This window comes from Lynx rufus, unplaced genomic scaffold, assembly GCF_022079265.1.
Source record: "Lynx rufus isolate CCGP_SWC_20201006 ecotype Redwood Valley unplaced genomic scaffold, mLynRuf1.p SCAF_15, whole genome shotgun sequence".
In the NCBI taxonomy this organism is placed as follows: Eukaryota; Metazoa; Chordata; class Mammalia; order Carnivora; family Felidae; genus Lynx; species Lynx rufus.
In genome coordinates this window covers 60,271,556-60,289,865 of record NW_025814829.1, presented here as the reverse complement: position 1 = coordinate 60,289,865, position 18,310 = coordinate 60,271,556, and the positions used below count along the sequence as shown (strand labels likewise).

Here is an 18,310-nt window from a genome sequence, read left to right as displayed (position 1 = left end):
TGACGGTATAAAAAAGCGGAGCCACCAAACGTGTTCGAAAGTAATCGTCCAGGAAGGACTGTGAGGAATCGCTAAACATTTGGCATAAATCATTGTAAGTGTTCTCCACCGTGTGATTTCCAGGCCCTTTGGAAGAGGCGGAGGCACAGGACCTCTTAGTCGCAGAGGCGGAACTTTCCGAGTTCAGTCACTTGAGCCCCGTTCAAGGAGTCGAAGCTTCCCTCAGTGTACCAGCGGCCCACGAAGGGTAAGTTAGTGGAGAGAAGTTCCCATGTTAAGAAAGTGTAATAAAACGGTGAACCGGTTGTTTAATATTCGTGCGTAGATGAGCTTTTATTTTAGATCTTGGACATTCCCATTTCAGTAACGGTTTCTGTTAGGAAGGACATTCTTTGGGTCCAGTGTGTGCTACTTGGTAGTTACCGTGAATCCTAGAATGAGACTCCACATTTCCTGAATTTATGAAGTCATGAGGAATTGAGGCAGATCTCCTCTTACATGCTTTGGTGATCCCATTTTTGTTGAGGACCAGAGTTGGATTTCCAGCCGTGCGTTCCTCCACACCCTCCCATTTCTGGTGGCTTCAGGCCGATGAGGTGCGTCTGCTGTAGCACAGGATGGAGTGTAGGAGAGGCAGTGCTGTTTTTGCCATCCTGTGAATCCGAGACTCCGCCGGCCGAGTTTCTGGTTTTGAATGACTGCCTGAACCACCGTGCCCCCCCACCAGTTTTATTCGGCGTTTGCACATTTGGGCGGCGTTCCTAGGTGGTGTCGGGGAGGGTGGGGCGGTGTCCTAGATGGTGTTGGGCAGTGGTGCTCAGTGTGCTCCAACAGACTGACGCCGGTTCCCGGTCGGTTCATGGTCTGCGACAAGACAGACAGGCAGCTTGTATGAGAATATCGGTCAGTGCACCACGTCCCTTCTTGGACGTCACCGAACTGACCAGTGAAGTGATTGACCTGGCAGAAGCTCTTCATCGGGTCGCAAGGCGGACACCTCGCACATCAGGACCCTGAGCAACACTGTTACAGAGGAAACAGAAAAGTGGCAGCTTTGATCTCGAAGTCGTAAGGGTGAATTAGCATGCACACAGTGTGATCATGTCATGCTGTCCATGGTTCATCGCCCTGTCGGGCCTGCTGGAGTTCACAGAGCACCCACGAAAACCAGTATCATGAAGGTCGCGTCTCCTACGTGACCTCAGTCGCGTGCTGCCCTTCCGAGAAGAGAGATCCTGATTAGCTGGAATCTTTGCCAGGCTTTCATAGAAAAATGGGAGGACATAAGATGAAAGGATTGTCTAGATTGTCTTATTATCTCATTCTCATGTTTCTTGAGTTTTAATGAAAATATTTATTGCAGTGGGTTAGATGGTTAATTACAACAGTTACAAAGCAAAGCGCAGTCACGTGACAAGAAACTTTGTGGTCACCGTGGGTAATAATCTGGGCGGATAGTCCCCATCATGACAAGCTGTGTCCTTTTTAAATATAAATTTATCAGCCGTTGGTTCTTGGTTAGCTTAACGTTGTGAGATGAGTCTTAAAAATACACCTATGAAATAAATATATATAATATTCCAAATGCATGCTTTTTCTTGCATTTATTTTTTAATTTTATTTGTCCCCTCTTACAAAGGCAGCATGCTTTAGTTGGGTTTGGGGGAAAGGCCAGCTCAGCATAGGAAGGGATCACCGTCCCCATATTTGCAGAACTTAACTTTCATCAAGTGATACAGGTCCCATCGGTCTCCCACTGTTTTATCATCCTCTTTTTAAATGACACTAAAACACAGAAACTGACTTTACTGAGTATATAGGAGATACTCCATAATACCTGGTAGACTTATTTAAGGATGTGCCCACAGTAATTTAAAAACTGGCATTAAGTGTAAGTTTATATTGATCGGCATGCCACTGTTGCCAACAGAGTAAAATATTAGAAAACAGGAATACCGAATCCAGCACTGCTTGTTTCTGAATTCACCTACAGATTTTACAGTGTTCTTCAAAATGAACTTGGGTGGTTCATTCATAATGAAAACCTCAGTTTTCATTACCAAAATGACATGTGGCAGAGGGAGCAGGATTATTAACACAGGTAAGAGCAGGTGGGGGCCTTCGTACACGCTCACGGACGTACTTCTGTTTCTAAAGGAAAATCGTCGCCCTGAAATCCCGGGTACCAGTTCTAGACGAAGGGGTAGTGTCTGTCGCGGCCTGTTCCTCTTCATTCAGAGCAGGTAACGGTACACGTGTATATTTTCTTGCCTTCAGAATTCTTTTGTTTTAGTGTTTTAGCAGTGTTCTGTTCCTAGAACAAAGGAATCTGTTATCTAGATTTTCTTATCACAGTTCTTCCTTTTTGGTCAGATTCCGTAGCTAAGGGAAGTGAGTCTCTCTGAAGGCATTCTGTGGTCTGACAGAAGTCTTAGAATGGTTTTTGTGGACATATTTTCCTTCAGAACATCAAAGAGAGGAAAATAAGTTCTCAATCCCCAGCCAGACTGCATATCTGCTTTTTGATCTCCTGGGACTGAGGTGTCTACACAGGGCAACTTCTGGTTTTGTGCTTGTAATAACTTAACGCCAAAATTGGCTTTTTACTATTAGAAAATAATCACAAACAACTGCATTTACTCTAGGGAAGTTAACGAATATATAGACTTCATTTGATTTTTTTTTTAATCCAATGACTTTTTTTTTTTTTTTAAGTGCCTCCTCTTAGACCCTGGTTGTATAGAGATGAGAGAGGAACATTTTCCTCAGCTTCCAGCTGGGTTTGGGGAAAGCAGGCATCTTGAACTTAGCATTTTGCATGATCACCTAACAGTACTATGTTATGATGTTGCTGCTGACTCTGGAGCCCATGCTGTTAACTATAATACCGCCTGCCCGTCTCATTATGAATAGGGATTAGGACAGACTTGAATAAACTTGTTTTTTTCCCCTCATTAAGAATGTAATATGTCTTCTTTTAAGTTTATTTTTGAGAGAGAGTGGGGGAGGGGCAGAGAGAGAGGGAATCCCAAGCAGGCTCCACACTGTCAGTGCAGAACCTGATATGGGACTCGATCCCACCATCCACGAGATCATGACCTGAGCTGAAACCAAGAGTCTGTCCCTTAACCAACTGAGCCCCCCCAGGTGCCCCTAGGATGTAATATACTTTTATTGTAAAATAATGAGGAGAGCACAGCCAAGTAAAGTAGAAATCCCCATAACCTGGTTATCTACTTTAAGGACCCATTATTGGCAATTTAAAGTATCTTTCCTGGATTTGTGTGTGTGTGCATATTTTCCTGCGTATGTGGGAAGAGAAGGTAAATGTGGAGGCTTTGCTTGGACTCATAACCTAGTTCCGCACTTAATATGTAAAGGCTATGGGCTGTACCTCCCATTGCTTTGTCTATAAAATATTTATACCTTTAAGTGTTAATAAAAGCTCAATTAAAAAATGAAGGCTCAATAAATGTTGTCTATAATTATAAAACATCACCAGTTTATTACCAAAACAACTTTTTCAGTTAGCACTAAACTTCTGACTTTTTCCTATGTCATTAATGTAGATTAACCCTGTCCTTTTTAACAGTCGTGGTCGTGCTCCCTCGTATGGATGTTCTGTGGTGGGCTTAACTTGTGCTTATTGATGAACATTCAAGCTGATCGCCATTTCTGTTTTGCCATTTCATTTCTGCCTTGAATTTTTTTGTGTGTCCATATCTTGGCACATTTTGTGTCAGTATTTCTCTTCAGTAGTTCCAAACCATGAGCTTCCCAGGCAGGTCAAGGATTATGCACAGATTTCTAGGATTTTCTCCAGGGAAGGTTATTCGCGCTTTCACACACCTACCGTTGGAAGGTAAAGTGCATGCTTCCCCCATTCCTCTGCCGGATGGACAGGTGACAGCTGCCTTCATTTTGTTTTATAAGCTGTCTTTGCGTCTTTGGGGTACTGCTGGCCCCATTATCTATTAAAAGTGTGAAAATAGTTTTTGGTTTTTTTCTTTAAACCCTTTTATTGATTTTTGTTAAATTCTAAAGGCTTTTAAGTTAGACACCCCCCCACCCCACCCCCCCGCCCACCTGCCGCAAAGTGTTTGGGATTTTGTGTCATTCACAAACCCAAGAGGCATATAAATAACTATGAGTGCTAGTGAGTCTTTGGCAAAGATAAAGAGGATTTTTGTTTTGTTTTGTTTAGATGAGCTGTCGCCCTCCCTCAACTCCCCTCTAGCTTTTCTAAGTGGTAGAGTGTATTTGTGGTCATTTGGATGCTTTCTGCCAAAAGAGATCTAGTCTTTTTCCAGCGAGATAAAGCCCTGATTGCATGTCCCTCACGTCATTCTGTAACCGCTCGGCGGGGATAGCTGGTTGCCACTAGTCACCTGATGAAGTGTCCAGGCTAATTGAATGGAGAACAAACATCTGAGCCCCTCAGAGCAGTCGTGTTCATACTGAAGTTTCAGAGTAAGAGCAAGAATTCTATCCAAGTTGAAAAGAACCCGGGCAGGGGCACCTGGGTGGTTCACTCGGTTGAGCGTCTGACTTCAGCTCAGGTCGTGATCTCACAGTTCCTGGGTTCCAGCCCCACGTCAGGCTGTGTGCTGACAGCTCGGAGCCTGGAACCTGCTTCGGATTCTGTGTCTCCCTCTCTCTCTGCCCCTCCCCACTCCCGCTGTCAAAGCAAGTATGTGTTGTTTAAACCGAATGGATACCGAAGAGATGGGATTCACATGTAAACCCTCACTGGCTTTTCCCGTCAGATGTCAGAAGCCGTGTGGCAATATGTCTGGTTTTCAAGGAAACAGTCTCCAGTGCAACACGGCCCTAACCTTTCTGTGGCTTCTCACATAGTGTGGTGTGTATCTTTCTGGTTTTCTTTCCGTCTAAAACCTGGAGGATTAACTCTCATTTGTCTTTCAGCTGTGTCTGACGTCCATGGTGACACTGGGGACCTGGGGCTTGTTGCCTCCGAAAGTCCCGTTACCTCTGGTCATAAGTCTGACCAAGAAATAGCACTGACCTTAAAAGAAGATCATGAAGTAGCAGCCGATGTGCTGAAAGCAAGTGTTGACTTTCCAGAAGAAAAGGCTCCTGTCTCTGACGGTCCTCCGGATACTCAAGAAATTCATGTAAAAACATTAATTTTTTACTTGTTAGTTGTGATTTAGTTAGGTTTCAAACCGTAGTTTAAACCTAATGTATACGTTTACCTGACTGCTATCTAAAAGCCTCTTTATGATAACGTGCGTGAAAAAAAAAAGGTGTGACTGTTTTGTGGAATATAAAAGAATACTTTAAGTGAGAAATTGTTTTTCATGAAAACCAAAAGGCTATGTGAAGTCACAATTTTAACAATTTAAATTAAAAAACAGATTTTTTTTAATGTTTATTTTTGAGAGAGAGAGTACGAGCATGGGAGGGGCACAGAGAGGGAGACACAGACTCCGAAGCAGGCTCCAGGCTGCGAGCTGTCAGCACAGAGCCTGACGTGGGGCTCGAACTCATGAGCCATTGGCATCATGTCCTGAGCCAAAGTCGGACGCTCAACCGACTGAGCCACCCAGGCACCCCTAACAGTTTAATTTTTGCTTAGTATCTGGTTCAAATGAAAGGTCTTTTAGCCATGAGAAAACAGACCCTGGCTGCTCCAGAGACAAGTATGGCATCAAAACTGCTCAGAGCCTATATTTGAAAATAATTGAATACAGTTAAATAGAACTTTTTCCCCCATGCATACTTGTAGGAGAATGATAACCAATTGGCTGGGGTTTAACCTCTATACCCTTGAGAAAGGATTTCTTTCTTTTTTTTTTTTTTTTTTTTGGTATTTAATACGACTTGCTTTCTAAAAATTCCGTCACATTTCTTTTACAATCAATGGGCAACCTTTGTACGATAAATGAATTTAAGATAAAGCAAAAACACCTCTAATTTATAGAAATGTGACTGGGTCGTATTTGGGAAGTTTCTTAACTCACAGTAGTGTGGTGCTTATCCGTATTCGTATTCGTGAGTATTCTCACTGTAACATAGGTGGCCATAGTTCCCATTCTTTCAGCTGGGAAGCTAATAAAACTGTGGGTGTGGTGTGAGTGGGAGCCCGCGTCTCTGGGTACTTGCAGTCTCTCCTCGCTGAATGTTTGGGGAGTGGGAAAATGTCATTGTCTAGGTGGGTGGGAATGTTCTACCTTCTTGGTCAGGAGATCTCTCTGTTACTTTCTACCTCCTCCTTTTTCTCCCCTTCCCTTACCAAAAGGTAAATGCAAGGACCATTCCTTCTTCCACCAAACCCTTGCAAGAGAGGTACTGAACTTGAAAGCCTTAGGAATTTCATGGTTTATGCAGCCCCAGCAAAGGCAAGAGGATTGAGTCTAGCCCAAGGGAGCTTATGTAGGTGAACTCTTCTTCAACCTTATGGGGATCGTGCTGTTTAGAAAAAGTGTGGCTAGTTAGGTAATGTGGGGATTCCCATTAAAATGCGATTTGGGGGTTGTTTCTCTCTGGTTAATTTTTTTTTCCTTGGGTGAGAACAGAATAAGTCCTTTAAATTCTTCTCACAGCTGTTGTTAGCATCGTGATAATTTTCAAGGTTTTATAAAGACTGTCTTTTTTTAGCTAGGGAAATGTGGGATTTCTGTTTTAATTCCATTCAGAATCTCAAAATCTTTTTTTGTCTAGTTATTTAGAGTAATAATGTCTGATGGCTTAAATGGACGTTTTATAAAATAAACCCATAAGCATAGGCCAGATTAAATGTAGTTTATGTTTAACAGCTCATAAACCAAGGGTGAGATGATTATTTAAAACCTTTGTGCTTTAGCTTCAAATAAATGCGTGAAAATCCTTTAACCCTTCTCTTATCTTTAATTCATTTTAGGTGATTGAACATGAAAAGCTTGGAGTTCAAGATTCGGGACACGAGGCTAACGATCTTTCATTTAATGAGTTGTATCCCTCAGGGGCCCTTAAGCTCCAGTATAACTTTGATACCATTGAGCGGCAGTTCTGTGACTTGCCTGATAATAAAGACTCCGCTGAGTGTGACGTTGCCGAAGTAGATGGGGAACTTTTTGGGGCGCAGAGCAACTTTACCTTGATACTGGAAGGTGAAGAAGGAGAGTTTGAGACAGGTGATTCTGCCGCATCTAACGTGTTAGCTACAGCGGCGAACACGGCAGCGGAGGAAAAACCCGCGTGCGGCGGGGAGAATGATGGTCGCGGACACGCCGCGGATTTCGTGTCTGTCACCGCGAGTGACCGGGAGTCCCAGAAGCTGGAGACGTTACCATATGTGCCTGAACCCATTAAAGTAGCCATTGCAGAAAATTTATTAGATGTGATTAAAGACACAAGAAGTAAAGAAATTACTTCAGATACAGTGGAACCACCGTCCATTCACGACAACTTACCTTTAATAAGCCAGAAGGTAATGTGTCCCGGCAAGGTAGTCAGATCTACGCCGAAGACTGTGCAGGAAACCAGTACACTGACCGTAAGCGTGAGCCAGACGCATGACATGATTTCCTCTAGAACGCGCACGAGAGGACAGCGCGTCCAAAACCTGAGTGTCAGACCAGCTCAGCAGGAGGAGTCCGCGGATGTCGCCACCCCTGGCACCCCGGGGCTTTCGGGCGGGAGGAGAGCGAGGAGAACGAAGGACCTCTCTGGGGCTTCCGAAAGTGCCTGTTCTGACGTCAGAGGAGCGTCTCCGAACCAGCAAGTACCCCAAAATTCTGTTACTCCTCGGAGAGGACGGAAAAGAAAAGATCACCAAGACACTTCAGAAAGTGATCATCCTATGGCACGGGAGCCACCGGCCACTCCGGGTGGCTCACTCGGGAGGTTAAAATCCTCTCCGCTGCTGGAGCCAGCAGCTGAGGAAGTTAAGCTTTCATCTGTCACCAAAAAGACCCCTAGAAGAATTAAAAAAGCGGTGGAGAATGACGACAGTGTTGAAATGGTAGATCTAGGCGTAAAAGTTAGTAAAGTAGCACGTTCTGGCGGAAGCACCAGAAAACTGAGAAGTGCTAAACTAGGGGCTTCTGAAACCACGGGATATAAGCAAGATGGAGAAAGTAAGCTTTCACCTGTTACAGAAAAGACTCCTAGAGGCATTAAAAAAGCAGTAGAAAATGCCGACAGTGTTGAAATGGCCGATAAAGATGTAAAAGTCAGTAAAGGAGCACGTTCTGGCGGAAGCACCAGAAAACTGAGAAGTGCTAACGTCGACTCTTCCAGAAGTGTAGGATACAGACCAGATCCCACGTGCATTGAAGAGGCACCGCCTGTTCAGCACAACAGCAGGGCCAAAAAGAGAGAAGTCAGCACGCCGGATGTTCCAGAAGACTGTCAACGTGACACATCCCAGCTGGCTCTTGAAACCGAATCGGATCTGCCTAGGAAACGGGGTAGGCCGAGAAAAAAACCACCTGAAGATGTGGGATCTAAGGCCACTAAGGAAGTGAGGAGTCCCAAGAAGACGCAGACTCCCAGCCGCCAAAGGAGGTCCGCCAGGAGCACCCCAGCCAGAGGTGGCAAGGCTGACGCCGGGAAGCCAGCTTTAGAAAAGTCTGTTTCCGTGCCAGCGGAGGAACTCGCCACGGTGACCAGCGCAAAGAGGAAGCCTACAAAAAGGACCGAAAATCAAAGCCAGACACGTGCATTACGCTTAATATCGGAAAAATGCACGGGCGAAGACCCAAAGGAACCAGGTGACGCAGAAGCCAAAGTGCCCGCCGCGGTGGCCGTGACCCAGTCCGCGCGTGGCAGGAGGACTAGGGCCAGCAAGGCCGTCTCACTGCTGGACCCTTCGGAACCAGAAACGGAGTTTGTCTTTTCTCCTCCTGTGTCAAAGGCTCCAAGGAAAGAGAAAGGTACTTTTACTTGTGTTCAAAGCACAATTTTCATCTCACACAACGTCTTCTATTTTCAGCACAGTTCAAGACTGTAATTGGTTATTTCTCCTGAAAATGATTAGTAGTTATAGAGAAGTCCTCCCTGTTCCAAAGAAGAAAACAGTCTTGATCTTTTAATAGTAAAATTTAAAGATTTTCTATTTCAAGGTTTATCTTAGATTCAAGAACTTTCTGGTCCAGTAGGACTCTTTAAATCCTATAATGCACTTGTCATGGGTTCTGTCTTTTAGAATAGTATCCTCTCGTCATCCTGCCATCAGTGACTTAAGTGCAGCCGTGTTTGGCTCGTGACCCAGCTGGTATCTGCAACCTCAGATTGTTTGGAGGGAGGGGAAGGAAGGAGTGGTAACATTTTGTCATTTAGGACGCAGATTACCTAAATGCGTGCTCCCGGTAGCCCCTCCCCTCCCAGTTGGCTCGGCTGCCTGTCCAGCCTGCCTCATTGCGCCGATGAGGCACTGTTGGGTTGGTACAGGGCACACCTTCCCAAAGAGGTGATGAGAACCTCTTACTATTTAGGTCTAAAGCATAGGTCTACATAGAATAACAAAGAGATTACGATGTCTCCGTGCTGTTAAGATTTGGAGGGGGATTTTTCAGTAAAGCGGGCAATCAAGAAAAAGGATCCAAAAGGTGCTGTGGCCCGACAGACCTGGTGCGGGAGTTCTTTGCAAATGTGATAGAAGCAGTTGTTTACCTAAGGTTTAAGATGTTAATTTCAGCAAAGCAGCTCAGGGACTTGTGAGTGAAGTAGGTGACTGTGTTGTTGTATTTATTTAAACCTTTTCATACGAACGCAGTGAGGAACGACCCATATTGTTAGACGCCTCCTGACTCGAGGAAGGCCACGGGGAGATAAGCCATTTAAAAATCTGCAAACTGAAATTTTCTATATTCAGCATTCACTGCACAAGCACTTCTTTAATTTCCATATTTATGCAGTAATCCATTATATTAACATAGCTTGAGCCCAGGAAAGGGCGCTTGTCCTCATTTTTTAAAAATAATTTGAGGGGTGCCTGGGTGGCCGTCTCTTAAGCGATCGACTCTTGACTTTGGCTCAGGTCACGATCTCATGGTTCGTGAGATCGAGCCCCGCATTTGGCTCTCTGCTGACAACATGGAGCCTGCTTGGGATTCTCTCTCTCTCTCTCTCTCTCTCTCTCTCTCTCTCTCTCTCCCCCTCTCTCTCTCAAAATAAAGAAACTTAAAAAAAAAATAAAAATAATTTGTGGTTGGGGCGCCTGGGTGGCTCATTCTGTTAAGCATCTGACTGGCTTGGGTCATGATCTCACGGTTTCTGAGTTGAAGCCTCACATTGGGCCCTCCACTGTCAGCATGGAGCCCGCTTCAGATCCTCGTCTCCCTCTCTCTGCCCCTCCTCCTCTCTCTCAAAAATAAATAGACATTAAAAAAAATAATAATTTGTGGTTGTAGAAGGTCTCCTCTGCCCCCTCCCAGTGTTTTAAAGTCAGATCTTTGATTTTGCAGTCCTGTGTAATTCAGTTCTTCCTGGTGTTAGGAAAGGTGGGCCACACCCATACCCTGCCCAGAACAGAACAGAACAGAACCGAACGCTCATCGCAGCTCACGTTACTAAGCTGCTCTGTTAGAGCTCAAATTACTGAAAGGCAGCGGTGTGGGGAGCAGAAGGTCATTAACACAAGTCTTTTCTGCTTTCCTCTTGACTTAGAACAGTGCAGCCAACACCGAAGTTGTGTGTTGTTCTGGTACAGATGGCAGACATCTCAGGAATTCTGAGTTTTGTCACCTTTGCAGAGTCATCCTCCCTCCATGTGCCCATTAACTATAACTTTTTCTGTAATAAATTCATGCCTGCCATAGAAAATCAGAAAAGTCACCTAGAGGACCAATAACCAGTGTTCACAGTCTCTTCCCGTTGTAGGTATAGTTTGTTTGTTTTTAAATGCTTATTTATATTTGAGAGAGAGAGGGCAAGTGGGGGAAGGACTGACAGAATCCGAAGCAGGTTCCAGGTTCTGAGCTGTCAGCACAGAGCCCGATGCGGGGCTTGAACTCACGAACCATGAGATCATGACCTGAGCCGAAGTCGGACCCTTAACCAACGGAGTCCCCCAGGTGCCCCTGTAGTTTGTTTTTTTAAAACCCAACAGCCTGATGTGTGTACAGCTGTGTATTTTGCTTCCCCCCTCGCTCGCTGAGTATCTTCAGATGCTTGTGTGTTTTGTCACTCACACACTGAGGGCTCCTGGGTGGCGTCGCATCCCGCTGACGGGCCACAGGCTGCTCACGATTTCTCCTGGTAGGTATTTGAATGGTTTTCAGATTTTCTAGTAGTAAAAAGAGACCCCTTCTGGTGAGAAGTGATGAGAAATGGGGGGGGGGGCTGCAAGATGTCATTTCTGCCACTTTACTAGCTGGGCGGGTGGGGAGGAGGGGGCCGCATAGCCCTCCTGAACCTGCTTTTCCTCCGTGTGCAGTGAAGATGCCAGCGCCCCGCTCTGTCGCTCCTTCACCGGGGTGGCCACCCCCCACGGAGGCTCTGTCCATCCTTCTGCCCTCTCACTGCGCCTCTGTCCCCAGTGCTGACTTAAGTCGTATTTTGAAAGCTCTTCGGGGAGGGGTTGGAAGTGCAGGGAGCAGGTGCAGGAAGTCCTCTAATCGAAACCCATCAAAGAAACCACCGCTCCGAATGTAGTCAGAAGTGTTTCGCTGGTCGGAAGAACGCGAAGCTTGGCGTTTCAGTGGACTTTGTGTAATTTCTGTTGCTAGCAACAGTTGCTGAAGAAGGGCACGCCGTCTGCCTGAGGCCGGAGTGGGTGTATGTTCGCCGGCTGATCTGACTCTCCGCAGCCCGGGGAAGGGTGCTGTTGTCTGCGGTGGGAGACGGAAGTTCAGGGACACAGAGCTTCCCCCCACCCCCTACCCCCCCAGGATAAGTGTCCGTGGAGCCAACTGCTGCTGGCTGCTCAGAGTTGTTAAAGCTGCTTACCAGTACGTTCCTGGCTCTGAAGCCAGGACTTTGGAACTCCTCAAGCCTTAAGTAGCGCTGGAGAGAGATGGGTGAGGAATTCACATGCCGACAGGTAGAACAAAGTCTTGTCTGGCTGATACAAGCGCGTGGAAGGCGTGGTGGAGGCCGGATTCTTTGGCACATGGTAGTGTAGGTTTCTAGTTCCTGATCGCCCTCTGCAGTGCAGGGGGAACCGGAGGTGAAGAGCGTGAGCTGGTCTTTGAAAAGGCAGAGCCGCTGCAGAGAACCGAATGTTTTCATTTCCTAGAAAGAATATAGATACGTTTCTTTTTAACGTCAGAAGGGGAAGGTCACCACCAGCAACCCCAGCCGTTGCCATTTCTGCCCGTTATCAGCAGGCAGCAGAGAGGACTTTTGGTTCTGACCTCACCTCTGTTTTCTTTTTAAGAATCCTAGGCTTTAAAAAGCAGAATTTGACGTCTTACAGAAGTTTTGATTGTCCCGGTCAATGAAGTAACGTTGAACCAGACTTTGAGAATCTTATTTTATGATTTGTAAATTCTGAAAGTCATGACTCCGTGACCAGTGCAGACCTCCACAAAGCACTTGTTGGGCGCCCCACACTCTTGTGACCCTGTAATCTTCACGGCGACTCCGTAGGTCCCGATACAGTGATCCCATTTTATAGACACTGAGGCAGAGAGAGTTTTATCTGATTTGCCTTTGGCCCCACAAGTAGAGGATCCAGAAGCTGGAATCTAACCTGTGGCAGACTGGTTTGGCTGCACCTGCCACGTCCATCGTGACTTTGCTAATTGCCTTTGATACGGAGACCCGATGGTGAATGTAAATCTGAGAGAACGTCTGTGATGTTTTTAGTTATATGTCCTGGGCCAGTTCTTAATTAAACCATTTTTATTTATCTATGGAATATCTTCCAATCAATCAGCCTGTTTTTTCCTGTACTAGTTACCTTCACTGCTTCCATTTTCCCTTTATGACGTGAATTTTTCTGTTGTTCCTTTGGCCAGAACCACTAGTTCAGAATGATCTGGAAAGAAAACAGTTTAGAGTCTCTTTGAAGATAAAATTACTTTTATAAATAAAAACGTCATCTTTGGAATAGTAGGGATTATGAAGCAAACTAGCTCAGGTTATATAGAAGATTGATGTTTTCCTTCCCCAGAATGTATGAGGAGCAGTGACGGTTAACACTCCTAGAAAAATAGTTCTGGGTTTGATTCTTTAATTTTTATGTCGTAGCACTATTTAGTTTGGGGCATTAAATGTTCTACACGCCGGATTTACCCAAATGGTGTTGAGATTTTCCCCTGCGTTTGTCTCTCCTCAGGTGGCCACCGTGTCCCCGTTAGTGTTTCCAGGCTTGGAAATGTTCATGTCTTTCCAGCGTGCATCCTCTGTTCCAAGCTTTTAGAAAAAATAGATCTGGAGGTACATATACATAGACCTGGATTACAGTGTGTGTTTGTTCTTTCCTACCTTTCTTCAGCTAAAAAAATAGAGGCTCCAGCACAATTGCAAGAACTAGTTTCAGATTTATCTTCTCAGTTTGTCTTCTCACCGCCTACTTTACGGACCAGGCAGAAAAACACATCCAATACATCCAGACTTGGAGATGAACTGGTAAGCAGTGCGTTTTATTCCTTTGTATGCTTGTTTAAACATGCTCTTGGGGTGCCTGGGGGGCTCAGTGGGTGGAGCATCCGACTCTTGATCTCGGCTCAGGGCATGGTCCCAGGGTCGTGGGATCGGGCCCTGCATCGGGCTCCGTGCTGAGCATGGAGCCTGCTTAAGATTCATTCTTTCTGTCTCTCTGTCTCTTCCTGTCTCTCCCTCTGCCCCTCTCCCCAACTCACTCTCTCTTCAAAAAAAAAAAAAAAAGTGCTCTTTACTTTTTTAAGCAACGTTTCCTAAATAAACCTCTTTTAAAAGAGCAGACATTTGGGGCACCTGGGTGGCTCCGTCGGTTAAGCGACTCTTGACTTTGGCTCAGGTCATGATCTCACAGTTCGTGAGTTCAAACCCCGCATCCAGCTCTGTACCGACAGCACAGAGCCTACTTGGGATTCTGTCTCCCACTCTCTCTGCCCCTCCCTTGCTCTCTCTCTCAAAAAATAAATAAAAATAAACTTTAAAAATATTTACAAGAGCAGACATTTATACCGAAAGCCCTAAATGGCCTTCTCTGCACTTTGGGGCACCCTCCCTCTGACACATCTGTGACATGTCACTGATGGTGTATTACTGGCAGCTGAGGTTTAGATTACCTATTGGGGAAGAGGTTTTTAACTTTTAGCATCTCATCAGAATTCTCTGGATGTGTTTATCTAAAATAGAGGTCCCTGAATGAACTCCCGGGGTGTCACCCATAGACCACACTTGGAGGGACAGTGTTTCAGAGTTGTGCAATCACCTGACTGCGCATAACCCTAAAATGAAAACAGCTCATGGATTGAACTAGTTAGCAACATTAATTCAAAAGCATTTCTTGAATTACCTGCTATGACCAGTTACTATGCGAGGGCAGAGACGCCTATGGAAATCACTTGGGCAAATGCCTTGTCTTTCAGGAGCTCAGTTTAAAGAGGCTAAACCACACGTAATTATTTCACAGCCTGATAAGAATCGATTTATACCCAAGTAGCCCTCTAGATAGAAGGTGAAGGAAGCAGGCCTTCCTGGAAGGGAAGACTGTGGACTGCAGACACCCAGAATGTGGCCGTGCAGGGGGCGGGGGCTCCTTACATACTGCTGCCCAGCCACGTGCATATTGAAGGAAGGATGAAATGAATTCTGGGGAGGAAAAGTAGTCCCTGGTGGCCTGTTCCTTCATGAGGTGAGGAGAGCTTGGATTTGGACAGAGGGCAGCAGACAAGGAAACGTGTGCCTTGGAGACACATTGAACGTATGGATGGGGATGAAGAGTGCCCCTGAATGACCAGAGTTCCTACTGAAACTCGGGGGGGGGGGGGTGCCTGCGTGTCTCACGTTGGTTAAGTGGCCAACTTCAGCCCAGGTCATGATCTCACAGTCTGTGGGTTGGAGCCCCGCGTCGGGCTCTGTGCTGTCGGTGCAGAGTCTGGAGCCTGCTTCGGATCCTCTGTTTCCCTCTGTGCCCCTTCCTCGCTTTCTCTCAAAAATAAACACACATTAAAAAAAAAAAGTCCATCTGGGACTTGTTGCGTCTGAATTCATTAGCACCGTTTGGCGGTATTCCTTGACTCAGGATAGAATTCAGTTTCCGTTGCGGATATGTAATTACTGAAGATTTCTCTCTCCAAACTTGTAACCCATAGAAAGATAACGCTCAATCAACAGAAACTGTGAGAAAGCAAAAAGTGAAAACCACCAGGACTGCAAAGACCAGACAAGCAAGCAGGTCTGACCTTTTTTGTGCGGTAATTTTTATCCATTTTGTTTTGTGAATTAGATTTGAGAAGAGTCTTGTCTTAGAGAAATCAAGCTCTTCAGAAAAGGGTAATTCTTAGGAGAATCTGTGCGTACCGGCTCCTCGTGATCGCTGGATTTCACCGCCGGAGGACGAGGCGGGTCTCCACAGGGCGGTGAGAGCCCATTCAGCCTTCAAAGCTGGGCTGTGGGGGCGGGGCGGGGCGGGGCCCCCTGGGTCCTTCTGTTCTGGCAGCGGGGGTGGGGGCTCGGCGGCGGGATGTGTCATCCTCTCCTTAGTAAAGGTAGGTAACAGTAAAAATAATTACAAACTTGGCAGTAAAACTTCACTCGTGGGGAAGTTCCTCCAGGTTTATTTGTGCTTGGGCATGGTTGAATTTCATAAAAGCATAAAGTAATCCATTTCCTCTTACTTTAAAAACCGACTTAATGTGTCTTTCGACCGTAGGTAATAACACCATTTATACATCAGTTGGCTTTGTGACATATGTGGGGCACTTGCATATTATGGAAGTATGCACAGAATTGCGAACTGTGCGGTTTGAGGGTTGCCGTTTCTCTCCCGTTCACGGGCCTGCCGGGCTCTCTGCCCATCCAGGTCACGTGGGCCTTTATTCTGCCTCCAGTTGCCTTCATGACATAAAGCTTCTTCGCTTCTCTCATAAAATCAGAGCGCCAGGAAGGGGTACCCGCTCCTTGAGGCTTTTTTGCGAATACAGTGGGAAAGTGGATTCTGTTTTATATTACAGTGTGTTTATTCTTACTTGAATTGTTTTTGGTTTTCAGAAACAAAGACGACGACCCCTGGTCCCCTCCTCCAGTGAAGATCAGGCTGATTTCTCCTTTGGGAAGCCCGGTTGACGATGTAAAGAACAAGCCTAGAAAAGCTACTACGGTACCAAGAGGTCTGGGAAGGAGCAAGAAGAAACTGTCTTCCTTTCCAAAGCAAGTTTTACGGAGAAAAATGCTGTAATTTTTTTTTCAAGTTTTTAATGTACACCAATTTGTAGAGTCATCAAAATTGTGTGGATTATTAAAAATCATCTAATTTGGAAGAAAATGATTTGTATAAATTACTGTAAATTTTTGTAGACAGAAGCTCTTCAATAAGCAAAGTAACTCCATAAGGAGTGTGATTCTTTTAGTCCAGGCAGTTTTTTCTATTTTATATTAAGACTTCGTACATTTATACAGTATGTAAATATGGCTTATTATTGGAATGTTAAATAAAGTGTATACTTCACAGTAGTTTGTGTCTGTTAGATTTTTGAGAGGGGATTTCTGTTTTAATCATGACTTTCTAATGCTAGTAGGCACTGGCCCCATTTCTTTCTCTGCAGTTAATGGTGTTAGGCCAGTCTTAAAACGAGGATGACTGAATAACTGTTGATTCTTTTTCAAGGTTGCTATTTTATAATTTATGCACTTTGCTTCTATGATTGAGATTTCTAATCAAAAAATGTATTTTTTCTTTTTTTTTGGCTTGTTATTACTATGTTGAAATCAAATTATGGGCATGTAATTTTGCCGCGTTTTGTAGTCTAACACATTTTGTATATTCTACCTCAAATGAGTGATTTTCCAAGCAATGCATTGGTTAAATATAACGTTGGCATTCCTTGTTCAGCAAGCGTAAAGGCTATTTGTCCTTACGGTCTCTTCGTTATTCAGAGACTAATTATCCAGGTTAGATTGACCGGTTCACTGCTCACTAGCAACTTCTTGGAAAGGTTTGAGAAGGGGGAATGGGAAACAAGTCCGTTTCGTGGCTGTTCGGCACACCTTGTATGTGTGCCTGCCGTCGATGGAATGACAAGACTGAACAAAGTTTTTTATAATACTCTTGCTGTGAAGGAGCTTGCTATCAAATTACAGAAATCCCTTAACATTCAGGTTTTAAAACTGACACATTTTCATAGGACCTCAGGCACAGACTATCGAGGATGGGCCAAGAGTGTGAGTAGAAGTGGGGAAGGGAAAAGCGAAAAGAACAGGACCCCGTCCTCCGCAGTATGACTGTGTGCAATGAAGCGGAGATACTTGATGTGGGCTGTAAAACTCATCAATAAGTAAGTGTTGCAAAATAATTTATAACAGGTCATTGATAGTGTGTAATGAATGGACCATGAATAATTGATTGTCTAGAAACAAACTGCTTTCGTTGGCTAAGCTTTTAATGTTTTAGTGTGAAGCGTAAGCAGCGCACTTTCTACCTTATTTTTCTACCAAATAAATAACATGAGTGACGGGAAAATGGTGAAGATGCCTATGCCACGTATGGACAGTGTGACAGTCGCGGTGCGCGTGCGGCCTTTCAGTCAGGTCAGTGATGAATGTTACATCGCCTTGTTGAAATTTTGACTATGACTCATTTTATTAACTTTTTAACGATAGTGATCAAATGTGTAAGCTGCTTGTCATTTATGGAATATTTAAATGAACTTGTTAAATGAGTAATTTAAAGATCTGAACATAATTTAGTAAACACGTAATTTCATTCCTTTGCACAAGTAGCTCAATAAAAAAATTGATGAGAGAAACGTACGTACTGTCAAGTTAATAATTTTTTAAACCAGTGCGGTTTGGTCAATGTAGACGTGTTGTTTTTAGTAAATGTACTTCTCCCCTCCTCAGTAATAGCAGATCGTAAGCAAATAAGTTGCCGGTTCGGGATGAATTCTGTAGATTTTATTTTATTTTATTTTATTTTTTTTTTAATTTTTTTTTTTCAACGTTTATTTATTTTTGGGACAGAGAGAGACAGAGCACGAATGGGGGAGGGGCAGAGAGAGAGGGAGACACAGAACCAGAAAACAGGCTCCAGGCTCCGAGCCATCAGCCCAGAGCCCGACGCGGGGCTCGAACTCACGGACCGCGAGATCGTGACCTGGCTGAAGTCGGACGCTCAACCGACTGCGCCACCCAGGCGCCCCAGTTCTGTAGATTTTAAGTGCATTTACGCATACACATATTTATGTAACTTCCTACCGCTGGTCATTCAACT

The 18,310-nt window shown here is 44.9% G+C and overlaps 2 protein-coding genes across 6 annotated transcripts in view; both read left to right on the top strand.

Moving 5' to 3' along the window:
* The window catches only part of AHCTF1 (AT-hook containing transcription factor 1), a 79,845-nt gene extending 63,291 nt beyond the window's left edge, over positions 1 to 16,554 (top strand). For 4 of the 5 annotated variants that reach the window (XM_047077122.1, XM_047077123.1, XM_047077119.1 and 1 more), the window contains 7 exons: positions 124 to 247; positions 2,158 to 2,243; positions 4,927 to 5,135; positions 6,884 to 8,879; positions 13,388 to 13,521; positions 15,195 to 15,277; positions 16,093 to 16,554. In XM_047077122.1, coding sequence (XP_046933078.1) covers positions 124 to 247; positions 2,158 to 2,243; positions 4,927 to 5,135; positions 6,884 to 8,879; positions 13,388 to 13,521; positions 15,195 to 15,277; positions 16,093 to 16,279 — 2,819 coding nt within the window. In that variant the 3' untranslated portion in view covers positions 16,280 to 16,554. Of the gene's footprint in view, positions 1 to 123; positions 248 to 2,157; positions 2,244 to 4,926; positions 5,136 to 6,883; positions 8,880 to 13,387; positions 13,522 to 15,194; positions 15,278 to 15,328; positions 15,462 to 16,092 lie in introns of those variants that run through there. The other variant, XM_047077124.1, reaches the window with a different exon arrangement.
* Positions 16,555 to 17,537: 983 nt separating this feature from the next.
* LOC124509882 (kinesin-like protein KIF28P) overlaps positions 17,538 to 18,310 on the top strand; it is a 78,850-nt gene continuing 78,077 nt past the window's right edge. Inside the window, exon 1 of the mRNA XM_047076474.1 lies at positions 17,538 to 17,628. Within this exon, the coding sequence (XP_046932430.1) occupies positions 17,545 to 17,628 (84 nt within the window). The 5' untranslated portion in view covers positions 17,538 to 17,544. The remainder of the gene's footprint in view (positions 17,629 to 18,310) is intronic.